The sequence below is a fragment of the Vulpes vulpes genome, chromosome 13 (genome assembly GCF_048418805.1).
Source record: "Vulpes vulpes isolate BD-2025 chromosome 13, VulVul3, whole genome shotgun sequence".
NCBI classification, from domain to species: domain Eukaryota; kingdom Metazoa; phylum Chordata; class Mammalia; order Carnivora; family Canidae; genus Vulpes; species Vulpes vulpes.
The window spans coordinates 77,834,260-77,849,159 of record NC_132792.1 but is presented as its reverse complement, the minus strand read 5'-3'; the positions used below and the strand labels follow the sequence as shown (position 1 = coordinate 77,849,159).

General features: G+C 35.3%; 1 protein-coding gene across 2 annotated transcripts; it reads left to right on the top strand.

Moving 5' to 3' along the window:
* The first annotated feature begins 1,367 nt into the window (after positions 1-1,367).
* Positions 1,368-6,735, top strand: PPDPFL (pancreatic progenitor cell differentiation and proliferation factor like). 2 transcript variants are annotated; one of them, XR_011996672.1, is made up of 5 exons: positions 1,368-1,756; positions 2,058-2,155; positions 2,579-4,018; positions 4,120-4,219; positions 4,569-6,735. XR_011996672.1 is itself a non-coding variant. In XM_072734770.1 (5 exons), the coding sequence occupies exons 2-5, from the start codon at positions 2,069-2,071 to the stop codon at positions 4,619-4,621; spliced, it is 417 nt and encodes a 138-aa protein (XP_072590871.1). In that variant the 5' UTR covers positions 1,368-1,756; positions 2,058-2,068; the 3' UTR covers positions 4,622-6,735. The 2 variants fall into 2 exon arrangements, 1 of the variants encoding a protein (XP_072590871.1); XM_072734770.1 differs by having other exon boundaries at positions 2,058-2,264; positions 3,947-4,018; positions 4,120-4,215.
* Positions 6,736-14,900: the final 8,165 nt, after the last annotated feature.

Here is a 14,900-nt window from a genome sequence, read left to right as displayed (position 1 = left end):
GTGTGACCTGAGCAGGTGCTTCCCTGCTCAAGTTTAATTAGTTCCTGCCACCTTCTAAGCCTGATGCCTTCTGCGTGGCTTCCCAGAAGTCCAATAGCTCTCAGGACAGTGCGTACATATTGCAAGGTTATGGATTGAGAAATAGGATTTGTTGGGAAAGTTTGTGAGCAAAGGGTCAACGAGAGAAAGCATTCCTGGCCCAGACTCTCACTATTCCTATAAGAGGCAAACAGGGTGAGGGTTTTCGTGGTGAACATGTATTTCGTTCTAGCGGCTCTCCCTTCTCAGGGAATGGGAACAACTTCCTCAGTGCAGAACTAAACCAACTGCTTGTTGGAAGGCAGACTGGATTTGGGTTCCCACTTTTTGGAGGAATTGTCTGGGAAAGTCAGCAGCTATTGGGATGTATGCCTTGGCAGTGTTAGCCCTTGTGCCCTGGAAAGCTCAATTTGGTCACAAACTGAGTTTCAAATACACAGAAAGCTATTTTCAAAAACTATCTCAAAGAATGAATAAAAATGAAACATTATCTCTTGACACTACAGTGGGCTTAGAAATAAACTAAAATATATTTTTTAAATGTATATATTTGGAAAAAGAAAGGCACTTTTAAATCAAACACTCAAAAAATGTCATAATTGGAGTTAACAAAAATATTTTGAAATAAATGACAATAAGAATAACCCTAAAAAGTGAGTAAAAGGAAGAAGAATAAAAGCAAGACAGAAAATAATGAAATATAAAATCAAGAAACAGAAGAGTAGTTCTTTGACAGATCTCGTGTAATAGGGAAACCCCTAGCAAAACTAATCAAGACAAAAAGAAAAAATATAAGTGAACATTACTTGCAACTTACAGGAGCCATAATCAGGTAGACTAGATGGTCAAAAAGAACCATGATGGCATACAAAAATCAATGTTTTGAACATAGATGACGCGAATAATTTTGTGTTTTAAGCTGGTAAAACCAATAGCCACTAAATAAATTGAAACAATAAATTGAGAATCCTCCCACCCCCTCAATAAGGTGAGCCACAATTTGATTCATGACAAACTGCAGGAAATGGCAAACAGCTCACAGAAGGGATGTTACTAAAATGAGAATATGAGTCTAGCTTTTGACTCAATAAGTGATATCGATACAATGTCACGCGGTCACTAATTTGCCCTCATCACCCGTGATTGCCATCTGTCCTTTATCATTCTCCCTGGGAATCCTCATTCTCCGCCCATAAATTCCTGTAGCCCATGTCCTCCCCCCAGGACTCCTAATTCACTGAGCTCCTCCTTGTGAGCTCTTCCTGTGGCTCCGCTTTGTACCACTGTGTCTGGGGCCTGAGCAGTCCTGTGAGGGGCCTGCAGTGAGCCCTCGCCCAGGGAGCCTAGCACGGTGCGACCCCAGAGTGGGAGAACATAGAGAACATAGAGTGGGCGTCCCCCTCCACCCTGCAGAAACCAGAGTCCAAGCCCTGACCTGACAGTCTGCCCCTGCTGCCGCAGCCCTGCTTGGCATCTGGCCCAGGGAAGGGCAGACAGGCAGAGCCTTCACCTCCCTCGGTGCTGTGCCCACCGCTCAGGTTTCAGCCTTCTAAACACGAGGTGTGCTCAGGGGTCCCAGAGCAAGCCCACGTTCCCCGCAGAGTGCTCCTGGCCTGCCTGCTGTCCCTGCTGGGTCACGTCCCCCTTCCAGGGCTGCTTTCTCAGGAAACCTTAGAACATGTTTATTTTAAAAGAACAGATTGGAGAAAGCAAAAAGGTGAGTGACTATATCATGGCTGTGTTAACACCATTTTGACTGAACTTTAGATTTGTTTCAGATGGAACAAGTTGTGGGCATTGTCTGTACTTGGATAGTCACACACACACACACACACACACATACGTATGTATATACACACACACACCCGTATATATTCGTACATATACATATAAGTATACATATATATGTTTTTTCTTGCTTTTCCAAACAAAAACCACATTAATTGCATTTTTTTTCTGGTTTATTGTAGAATATTTGATCACAATTTTGTGTAAGCTTTTCAATTTTTTTTTATCAGATATTTAATACATGGAAGACTATGTTGCTTTGCCAAAAAAAAAAGAGGTATGGGAAAAAGAAAAGGACAGTCCATGTGATCAACAGCATCTGTTTCGGGTCAGTGTTTCTAGATTGCTGTTCATAGTCGGGCGCTTGTTCACAGGGAAATCCATGGCATCAGCACCTTCCATTGGTTGCCTGCTAGCCAAAAATCAGTATTATCGAAGTAAGTTATAACATCACTGGAGGATATTCCTAGAGAATGTGACTTGAGGTGATGCTGGTGGGATATTATTGACATACCTATCACGTCCTGGTCAGAGCTTAAGGGAGGAAAGTTGACAATTGTTTGCAACAGTGAAGAAAATAGGACTAGAGATCATTCAGACCTCTCTGAATCAATATTGTCAGGGCTCATCTCTTTGTTTTAAGTATGCCATATTATATCATATTAATGAGGCCATCAACACTTGTAAATAAGTGAAAATAATCTTATGTTTCATAATTATGTTTTAATTTCATGTATCTTGCATTTAATAGGATGTATTAAAAGCTGACAATTTTACATGAAGAAAAGACTGTTTCTTAGAAAAGAAAGGATGATATGACTGCTTCAAGGATTATTTCATTTCCATTTTCTGCTATGGATAATAGGTCCGCTTCCATTTGGCCAGTTTTATTTTTATTTATTTATCCACTTGTGAGTATTCATAGCTGAATAGAAAATTATTGATTCTTAAGGAAAATTTGGAAATTTCATAGAATGAAACAATGATTTCAGAAACAAATTATCGTTTATTGAAAATATGCCCACATATAGAAAATTCTAACTTCAGGGATTGTTTGTAGGTAAAAGTTGGAAGTGTCTATTAACTTATTATTTTTATAAAATAGTCAAACTATTTGCATTTACTTAGTGTTATATCCATAGAAGTTATTTTTATATTTTGATCATTTAAAAGACTTATAGGTTTAAAATACACGTATGATAAAACAAATAAAATGTTTATTATTTAAAAATAATTCCTTTCCTTCTAAACTTGTAGCTTTTGTAGAACATTTAAGCATATGCACATGTAATATTTCTAATGCAGTACAATAAAATTTATTCTTGATTTTGTACTTACTAAGATTTTGAATTTGGTGACATTTATATTTTAAGTTCTCCATCTATCTATGGAGAGAGAGAGAAAGAGTTGTCCCCCATGAAAAGAAATATATCTTTTTAATAGAAAATGTAAGAGTGTGCTAGGCGACCGTTGCTCTTCCAAGTATCTCTCTTCCAGGCATGGTCTAGTGGTCAGTAAGGCCTGCAGAAATCAGCAAGAACTTGCCTGCCACAAAACATGAAGAAATCCTAGGAAATTAGGAAGAGAAAAATAAAAGGGGATAGCTCAACTACCTCTTAGAGAAAACTAAGGACTCCGAGATAATGCGGCAAAAACAGAAGACAGCCAATGAGAAGAAGTCTATGCAGACAAAAGAAAAATGATGACTATTTGGAATACCTGGGCGCTACTGCCAACAGGTGTATCATAAGCAGCGTCTGCCTTCGGCTCAGGGTGTGATCCCAGGTCTGGGGACCGAGTCCCGCATCGGGCTCCCTGTGGGGAGCCTGCTTCTCCCTCTATGTCTCTGCCTCTCTCTGTGTGTCTTTCATGAATAAATAAATAACAGCTTAAAAAAAAACTATCTTAAACTTAAAAAAAGTAACATGGAATATGCCTTTTTCCAGAAGATTTTTTAATTGACAGTTTAATCCATTTTTTGATTCATGAAGTCATGATCCAGGAGTAAATAATTTCAAACCATGCTACTTTGCCACTTGGAAGTTTATGCATAAATAATATGTCTGTGTTTGTTTGCCAATTATTTATTTGTTTATTGATTATCATTTGTTTCCTTCAGAGACCAGTATATCTTCAGTTAGCTCTTTAACAGATTCTGTTAATGTCATACCTGATGACAAATCCCAACAAGGTATTTGGTTTATTTCTTATCAGCATCCCTCCTATTATTTTCTTTGTTTCTAGTCTTCCAAATGTGTTTGAGAAGGGAGTAATATGACTTTTATTTGATAGGGTTACTAAATGTGGCAGAATCTAGCTGGTGGTTTAAATCCTTTTTCCATTCTGAACCTGTGCCTTCAGATGTAAGAAGAAAAGATCTGTCTGCTGGTGGGTATGTTTTAGTTTTTCTCTGATAAAGATATTTCCAAAAAAAGAAAGATATTTCCTTACCAGAATGAAACAATATAGGTAGTAATTACTATGTTAACCATTAGGGATAAAAAATAGTTATTTCTTGAGGGTGATGAAGGCTTTAATATAAAGCATACTTAAGGGATTGAGATGGAGAAGATATTTGCTCACCCGTTTTGTTAACCATCAGTCAGTTTGTGAACACTTCTTCTAATTCTGCCACTGAAGAGAAACTGAAAAGTCACATGGTAATTTTTGTCATTGTTTAGTGATAAAACAGACTGAGAGTCAGAGGCAAGGTTCTAAATTTGTTTTTATGGTACTTTCAGGAAACAACAATATCTACTCTAATAAAAGGAAACATGGCTCCTTGGAGAAATAGCTGACTCCAGAACAGGGAAGGAAAAGAAAAAAAAAAAAAAAAGAAAAAAGAAAAGAACTTGGACCATCTTATGGTGTGAAAGAGAAAGAAAGAAAGAAATACTCAAAAAGTGAGGAAATATGTCAAAATGACATACGACCCAGTTGGCCAAATCTGGGACAATTTCAGCAACAAATAATGATAGTAACAGATAATTGCCCATCGGAGCAAATAAAACCTGTTAATCATTAGTGATATAAATAAGTAAATGAACAAACAAATGAGAGAGAAGGGAAAGCTCTTTACTGTAGTGTTCTAATTAATAAATGTAGAAGGAATGATGGAAAAAGAGAATTACTACTTGACATAAATTACAGTAATAATTGTTTCAGGCAAGGATTATCATTGGGTGCTAAAATAAATGGGGACAAGTATGAGAAATTAGTTCTTCTCAGAGTGTCTCCCCCCCAAATACTTATTCATTACAAGGGAAAATAGTAATTTTCCAATGGACAAAACTATCAGATACCACCTTAACAAAAATAAACAGAAAACAATTATTTAGTCCCTGTCCTGGACAACTTATTTCAGTCCCACTGCTGACTTTGACTGGCTTCTGTATGGTGCCAATTACTAGACAGAAGATTGAACTGGTGGGTTTGCATACAAGTGTTTCTAGATATTTTGATTCCTAACACACTGAATAGTACAGTTGTTATTCTAATGGTTTCTAAAATACTTATTTTAGTTTTTCAGACACTACTAATGACCAAATGGAATAAAAAGAGTAAATAATAATGGATTTCATAGATCCTAATGAAACATAAGGGCTTTTATGAATTTTTTACATATAATAAATTTGAAATAGAATTAAATATTGATATTTTTAAAAATCAAAGAGAAAAAATCAAAGTGGAGTTAATTGTTGAAAACATGTATCCTATATGCTATCAACTATATTAATTTGAATTATCTAGGTAACCATTTCACTCATTTTTCCACTTTACTCTGACTATAAAGACAACTTACCTTATAGCTAAGTATTTCTCAGCTGTGTATGGAAATTCAATGAATATTGTTGTGATAGCTGACTATTTTATACAGTGTTAATAGCTGACTCTGATAATCAAGAAGATTCCACCTGCCGAGGTGCTATATTTGTGAACCACACCTTTCAGTACTAAGCTATTCCAGATGACTTTTCTTCATTATAAGAAGACAGAAACCTGCTGGAGATCCTATTTATGAGATAGTATCTCTGCAGCCACCCATACAGCAAAAGATTAGCCATTTTCCTCATTATACAGACTATTGCTGTGAGGGTATCAGCAACGTGGAGAATATTGGAAAAGTATGCCTTTGAAAACATGTACCTTTTTAAAGTAATGAGTCTTCAAATGTAATGATTTGTATGAAGTAGCTTTTTTCCTATCCACATTATTTTTCAAAAAGTTTTCAAAAGTCTTTATATTTTCAAAAAAATTTAGATTCTCTAAATGTCTGTTGAATAATTTATTATGCCTTAGAAAGGAAAAATTGATGCCTAACAATGGTTTAAAGGGAATTGAATTCAGAAATGTAGACAACAGTGGCAAAAATTGTATTTTTAATCATGAACATTGGAAATACAAAACACCCCCATAAACATATTGCTTGTTAAAAATATATTGCTGTACGTGCAATTAATTTGTTATTGTGTACACTTTACAATGCACGATTTTAAATAATATTTAACAATGTGGAATGATCTATATATGGTGTGATTTTAGTTGTGTTATATATATATATATATGTTCACAATAATAGATTGAGAAGAAATATTTCAAAATGGCAATAGTAACTATTTCTGGAGATGGAATTATAGGTGATTTTCATTTTCTTCTTTATATTTTTTCTGTATCTTTTCAAATTTTCTAATATGATGTTTTTGTGTATAATTAGAGAATAATAAACATTATGACAAAAAGAGAAGCCCCGCTGGCTCAGCAGTTTAGCGCTGCCTTCAGCCCAAGGCCTGATCTTGGAGACCCGGGATCGATTCCCACCTCGGGCTCCCTACCTGGAGCCTGCTTCTCCCTCTGCCTGTGTCTCTACCTCTCTCTTTCTGTGTCTCTCATGAATAAATAAATAAAATCTGTTTTAAAAAAAAGAAGCACTGGACACATTTTGTGAATGTGAATATTCCCTACCTTGGCTAGAATATTCCCTACTTTCCTCAATACGGGGTAGATAATATTAAATGAGTTTCAGTTAAAACTTTTCTGTATACTACTAGCAAATATTTTTCAATGTGAGATGTGAGGCGTTAGAAATTAGGGATGGTGAATTCTCGCAGATCAATGTCACTAGTCTTATGTGACTATTGTTGCATTAAACATCCAGGATAGCACACATAGTTGTTAGTAAGACTGTATTCTAACCCAACTGCATAACCGTAAGAAAATATTAGGAATGACCATTTACAATGATGAGCACAACTGACTATTTACTACTGTTTCCAAATGAGACATACACATTTGTGTTTCTCTAACACTTTGCTGTCAATGAAGGGACTCATATATCATGTTGGCCCACCCAATAGCACATCATTATTTCATGTTACTACTTGGTGGTTGCTTGCATTTATATTTTTTATAATTTATAGAGGCTGATTGAATTTTTGGACTATCTCATTTGGCTTCAGTATAAAGATTAAATTACAGTGATAGAAGACTCATTTTTTTTCTAAAGTAAGAAAAAAAATATGACAAAATAAATATGGTAAGTTGTGGGAGGTTTTGGTTTTTCTTTAAGATTATAAACAAATTCCTTTTTTCTTAGCCACTAGGTATATGTGTAAGCATATTGCTTGTTTAGGTTATTTGATGACTTTTCCCAAATAGGTTATCAAGTTGATATTCACTTTGTTTACTCAGAAAGATAGCATTTATTAAATTATATCATTTGCCTATGTATTTGTATATTTTTAATGTGTCAAAAATACTGCTTTTATAGTAGTTTAGTGTTACTGTTGCAAACAGTTATTATTTTTTAAAGTACTTGGATTTTACATGAGATTTTTAGTCAAACATATTATAATGAGTATATATAGATATTAAGCATTTTAGAGTGGCTAATATACAATACAGATGTGAGAATAGATGGAAGGAAAGGAAGGATGGTTGGAAGATTAGAAAGATGATAGATGGATAGATAGATAGATAGATAGATAGGGATTCTGAAAAAAATATGTAAGGAATCTTTCAGAAAACTAGTAGTAAAGTGAATTTTTTAAAGATTGAAAGGATTCCTGTGTGCTATCTCAGAGTTTGTATAGAATGAGGATGATAGAACAAAATGCCTTCCAGATAAATTCTAGTTAATTGCATTTAACATAATTTTCCTACAGTTTAGTTTGGGGCTGTGTTTAAAAAGTACTTCGCACATAGATAGTAGCATAAGTATGTTATTTTAGTTCAAACATCCCTTACCCGTCTTTGTTGCCTACTGGTTAGATAACAAATAGTGGAGGCTGAATGTATCACAGGAGTGTCACAACTCCATATGACTTGAGATGTGCTATAGTTATTCTAATTTGAAATTATGAAATATTATTTGACTTGGTTGGATGTCTGTATTAAATGCAACTAGGTTTTTAATATTTCTGCTCAAGTTCTATGAAATTATATGTTAAGGTTCCAATGATTTTTTGATGTATGATTTTGATAGCAGGTTCCAAGTTATTAACTCACATTTTTTACAGATAAAAAAAACCAACAACCAGTTCATCAATTCTCACTAGAGTTAAAGTCCTCTAGCTTGATTTTAGGACTACTTGGTGCTTCATACTTTATGTAGAAGTTTGGGTTGTAGGAAATAAAACTCAGGAATACCATTTGCCTATTAAAAAATGATGGAAAATAATTATTTAAGTTGAATAGAGTAGCTAAACTTCTCACTCATAGAAATTCAAAAAATGTAGTCATAATTTATCCATCTTCCCAATGACATCCTCCAAATGAACATGCCAAAGCCCAGCTCATGGTCAAATAGCTCACAATATTTCCTTGTTGCTTCTGCTTTCTCAGAGAATGGCAACCCATTCATCCGTTCAAACAAGTTCATTATCCATGATAATTATAACCAAGACAACACCGAGTCCTTTTGATTTCATTCTTTTTATTTTTTGCATCCACCTACTTATTTTCTTTCCCACCAGCACTTACCTGAGCTCAGGCTTTTGTCATTTCTCCTGAGAAAAATGGCCATGACATCCTACGTGGTCTACCTGCACCCTTTTTTAGATCTCTCCAATTGAATGTCCTCTACAGATCAATCACAATCATCCTAACAAAACATGATCTGATTATACTCTCCTGTGAACACACATACTCCATACACTAGCACATGCACAATATTCAATAGTTCCATCATGCTCAGATTATAGTCACGATTCATACAAATCCCCACATATTCTAGCCCATGCAGATCTCCATAATCTATTCTTGTATATCACTATCCAAAGCTCCCGGTGTTCCAGCTATGTCAGCTCTCCTTCAGTTTCTCATATGTGTCAGCTTCTTTCCTGCCACATAGTCTTTCCACAGTCTGTTCCCTCAGCTTGTACTGTCTTCACTTAATTAACGTCTACTCATCTTTAAAATCTTGGCTCAAAAGTCTCTTCCTCAGAGAAAACTTACTCGATCTACTTAATACATTAAATTTTTCATTATAGGCTCTCATAGCTCCTATTTATCTCCTTTCTAGCTCTTATTACACTCATAATTTTACATTTGTTTGTCTAAGTATTAGTTTTCTCTGCTTTTCCAACTGCAGCATAAACTACAAGAGGGCAAGGATTATGTCTGCTCTACTCAACATTTTATACCCAGCTTCTGACATATCAACAAATATTTGTCGAAAGAATGACAATGGTTCTCTAGCTGGAGCTGGCCCCTCTCTCAAGAAGTGTTAAGCTTTGGCAAAGAAGAGTAAACACTAAATCAACAAAGACAACCTTTTCCAACAGCGGTGAGCACTGTAAAGGAAATGACGTACTTTTGTTGGAGAGTGATGGAGGTGGGACAGAGGTGAGGGAGGGCTTCTTTAATTGGTATACTCAAGGAAAGCCTTACCAAAAAGTGGATTTGGGACTGAATCCTAAAAAGGGGAAGCAGCCAGTTTTGTGAAAAGCACTCTAGGCAGAAAAAATAGGCAGTACAATTTACCACACTCTGTGCGGTATATCTAGTTTCCTGTTGCACTATTTTCAAGAGAAGAATCTGATATATTCTATATAGGGGTCGGATTATCTGCTGTGTTTCTTTCCAACTAAAGTGGGGATGAGAGATGGTCTGGTCAGTTTTGGGGCTGTGTACTTTTTTCTTAAAGTTGCTCAGGGTGACCTACGAATTGTCCAAAATCACACTGCATAGCAGCATGCATGTCAAGTTGCTGGACATCTCCCACAGCTCTTGTGAATGCCTGGAGTTCTGTAGGGCACAGCCTCATGAGCATCTCCTGTCTCTGATATAATTTTCTGAATACAAGGTCAGTTTTATCACATCATTTCTACCCTACTTCTTACACCAAATGGATAAACAAATGGCTATTATTTTAAAGATTCTTTTTGAGTTTCACTTAAAAAATCCTATAACTATTTCATAAAAAACAAAACAAAAACTAGTGAAAGAGAGTGCTGCATAGTTACTCTCCTTCCTCAATAGTTTAGAAGGAATGCATTTCAGCTTGGGTGTCTAAAAAATGTTCTCCCATTTCAGTGTAAGTATCTGGCTTCCAAAAAGCAGAGAGGGAGAAAAGTATGTGATTCTAATACTGTGCTTCAAACAAATTTCATTCAACATTTTAGTACATTTTAATTAAATTCATTCTAACCAAGTATGTATTGCAGCTATTCGGGAAAAATGACTTGTATTTTTTTGTTATAGCTTTATATAAGTAGGTCAGATATAAAGGTTTTGCTTTATCATTTTTAACTAGATAGATTGAAATTTATTTGGGTCCAGGTTGTAAACCCAAAATATGTTAAATCTTTTGCATTATAGTAATTATTTGGTTAACGGCCAGCTGGAATGTGAGCTTCATAAATGTTTTATCCTTTTATCATTCCTAGCAGAGTTTTTCTAATCAATGAATGAACAGTTAATGGAAATGAGATTTATATGTTAAATGACTACAAACATTAGAATTTTGAAATTCCTCTGTAAGGAAGAATGACCAACATTTTATTTTTCAGATAAACTACCTTTGAAAATATGTATACAGTCTTAAAAAGCCCTAAAGAGAGCTATCTTCAAATTTCAAGATGAATTTTTACCATGAAGAGAGAAGACAGACAAAGCTCATAAACTGATTCATGTTGCTTTTTCTTAATCATCTTAGATGGATTTCACATATCCATTTATTTCCTGTTACTGCTATTACTGCTTAATATTCTGGAAGGACACAATATTATTCTTTCTATTGTGCAGAAAGCATCCTTTTAGCTTCCTCCCATCTGGCTGACATTCTCTGAGGTCCCTAAGATAGAAGTACATCTGAGTGTACTTGATGGCAAATATAGGAGCTCAATCTGCTCAGCATCCTGGACTCCAGAAGCAGGATCCCAAACTGAAAGCAAAGCAGGCTTCATTCAAAGCAGCAGAGTAGGATTGAAACAGAAATTTGGGGTAATGTGGAGGTTAATTAATTTTGCTTACACATATCTTAAACAGTGTAACCAATCCGTAACTGACCAATTAATTCCAATTGAACCGACAAATATTTTCCTTTTGTAAACTACCTTTTAACAATATTCCGTAGTCCTTGTTCTTTCAAAATTCCAGAAAATATTAAACTTCAAGAAAAATCTCTCTCCAGCTAATTATTGTAATTCATTATTTACAGTGCTTAGGTGAAGCACTTTGTGTTTCCTCTAACGGCAATAGTAACTTCTCTAGTGCTAAGTAATGAAAATGACGGATACAGGGAGAATGCTTGGAGGTGTATTACAATAGTGCAACCTCTGTGACAGCCTTGATTGTTGCCTAGAGAAGAAGATACTTGTTTTAGCAAAGCTGAAGCCCTGCAATTCTGAAAACTCAGTGTTCTTAGGATCTTGGGATCTCCACATGGTTCTTAGGTTCTCCAGATGAATCTCCAGATGGATCCCCAGAAGTCCTAAATCAGTGGTCCTGAGCTGAGGCTTAGAAATCTCATTCTTTAATAAGGGCTCCTGGTAAATTGTATATGATATCTAGAGTAATTCTTTATTGCACCCGCAAAAGCTGCAACTGTCCCTCTCCCCAAACTCGGGAAATAAGCCTATGGTTTGCTGCGGTTGTAATTTTAGATATGAAAAGGTCAATTGGCCTGAGAGAGTATGTGCGTAATTCTTGAACCAAAATAATATGATATAAAGAAGTAATTTCAAGTGACAAGGAGTTAGAGGTGAACATGCATAATCAATCAGCTTCAAAGATTGAAGAAAGAGCTGGAATTTGGAAGGATTTTCTACTTTTATAGATAGTTTTCTTCTGCATCCTCAAAGGTTAATGACAGAAATATGTTAATTTTTGTGCTCTTTCTTAATTTTTATTTTTTTCAATAACTGCTATTTTTTTATTACATGCACTTCTTGCAATTCTTGTGTTTCAATTCTTAAGTCACTTATTGCCTCTGTTAGAGATAAGTACAATCCAGAAGAATGATAATTTTTCTTTATCTGCATTGCACTTCTGTCACATAAAATGCCTATTGTACTTATCTGATCTTAATTTTTTTCTGTGATTCTGTGATAGTACTATGGCTGTCAAAATACATACAGAAAACTGGCTTATAAAATCACTTAATTTTCAAAAATCGCAGGACACGGACATGAATTATATCATTGTAGATTAAGAAGATTACACACAATGGAGATGTGTGTTGACTTTGCTAAACACATTCCAGTGGAAATATTTGTTTTATTTATTCAATAGTTGTTTACTGTCTGTTCACCGTATGACAGGTACTCAACTAGACTTCAGTCTTCCAAATTTTTATTTCACATGAGTTCAGAACATTCTATCCATGACTCTTGCGCAGACTGGAAATCACACTCGTTCTCCTGCAGAGCTGAGGGAGTGAGTCCATAAATGCCTGCTAATGAAGTTTCTGGATTGTGGAATGGTAGAGGGAAGAATAAGTAGTATGTTGAAGTTAAAAATAACCACTAAGACTTTAAACTTTAAGAAAGTAGACAACAGTGATATTTAAAGTAGCTTTAAAGGAGGAAAAAATGAAAACATACACTTACAAGTTTTATTATTGAATTCGTTTTTATCACTTATTTTTGCACAAGGATTTATGTGATGTATTTTATAATTTAATAATGATCTTCTTTTAAAAACTCTAATTGTTTTGCATTCTTCCCAAAAGTATAATTCCTAAAATATACCATGCTCACCTTTGGGTTCCCAAAAATGGAATAAACTTTTACAGAAATTACAGGAAATTAATATGTAAAGCATTTACTTTTTATGTTGGAAAGTGTTCATACAAAGTTTTAAAATTTCTAGGTTAGTAAGTAACCAATAACTTATTTCCATCTCTATAATTTTGTCATTGAGAGAATTATAGATAAATGGAATCATATAGTGTATACGCAATATGAACTTTTGAGATTGGGTGTTATTTTTTCACTCATCATTATTGCTTTGACATTCATCTAAGTTGCTGCATGTGTCAATAGCTCATTTCTTTTATTGATGAAGCTTAAAACCTCAGCTACAAATCTATCAGTTTGTCTAGCCATTCACTCACTGAAGGGCACCTTTCCAGGTAGAGGTATTATAAATAAATCTGCAAAAAAACATTGGTGTACATATTTTTGTGTGTGTGAGCATGACTTTTCATTTCTTTAGAATAAGTGCTCAGGTGAAATTGCTGGGTCATATGGTAGTTATTTGGTTTTATGAGAAACTAAAAATCTGTTTTCCAGACTGGCTATACCATTTTACATTTCCACAGGTAATACATGAGTGATTCAGTTTTTGTATCCTCTCCAAAATTTAACATTATTACGTTTTTGTTATTTTAGTTGTTTTGATAGGTGTGTGGTACTAGTTTTTGCTTTAATTATCAATCATCATTCAGAAAACTCAGGAGAAGGAAAGCCTATTGAATCCTCCTTCTCCTTGCAAATAAGCCAAATCTAGACCTTTTGTTATAGTCCAACAGATTCTTGAGACTATATCCACTTTTTTTCATCTATTTTCTCTCTGTTGTTCATGAAAGATAGTTTCTATTGTTCTATGTTCAAGTTTACTGATGCTTTCCTCTGCCCCCCTCATCCTACTGCTGAACTCACATCTGAGCTTTTGATTTTGCTTATTGTAACTTCTAGTTCTAAAATTTTCATTTGATACTACTTTATATCTTCTATCTTTGTTGCGAGTATGTTTTTTAAAAACTTGTTTGAAGCATGTTGTAAATTGCTCACTGAAGCATTTTTATAATGACTGCTTAGAAATCCTTGTCAGATAATTTCAACATCTGCTTCATCTCAGTGTTGACATTTGTTGACTTTTTAAAATTTTCTCATTCAGTTTAGGATTTTTCTGGTTCTTGGTATTACAAGTGATTTTTGATCAAACCCTGGGCATTTTGAGTATTACATCATGAAATACTGGTTCTTATTTAGATTTTTTTTTTTTTTAGCAGACTCCTCTAATACCATTCCAAGAGGTGGTGATGGAGGGCTTCTTCATCACTGCCAGGTGTATGTGGGAATCCAGGCTGTCTATTAGACTTTTTTTGACACATGGGAGGAGAGAAGCTCCCTGTTACTGCACAGTGGGCCCACAGCCCTGATTCACCATCTGGCCTCAACTGGCAGCACCCAGTGGGGAGCAAGAGAGCCCCCTTGATACTGTTGATTAATGTTGGAAGTATGGGCCCCCTCATGACCTTCACTGACAAGAGTGAGGAGATTTATCAAAAGCTGGTAGGGATGACAGTCTATAGGGAAGTCATTGATGGGACGTGACTGCTGGTTGACCTATGAGGTGGACCCTGGGCAATTTGGACACTCCCTACCCTTCCACCATCCTTGTAATTTGCATTCTACTTGCCTTCCCACCCCAGAAACTGCCCCAAGGACACAGCCCTGAGACAATGATGTGGTATGGAGGCTATCTGAACAGTATACCTCACTAAGCCCAGTTAAAGCCATGTAGACTTTAAAGGGTTGGGCAGCTGGTGCAGACATCCACTCATCGAAGTAAGTCAATCGGAGAAGGACAAACATTATATGTTCTCATTCATTTGGGGAATATAAATA

Bases quoted from the DNA above. Each gene is read 5' to 3' on its own strand.
- PPDPFL (XM_072734770.1), top strand. From the start codon at position 2,069: ATGGAAGACTATGTTGCTTTGCCAAAAAAAAAAGAGGTATGGGAAAAA. The intron at 2,265-3,946 runs GTAAGTTATAAC...TGTTTCCTTCAG, and splicing joins CAAAAATCAGTATTATCGAA to AGACCAGTATATCTTCAGTT. The intron at 4,216-4,568 runs GTGGGTATGTTT...TGGTACTTTCAG, and splicing joins AAGAAAAGATCTGTCTGCTG to GAAACAACAATATCTACTCT.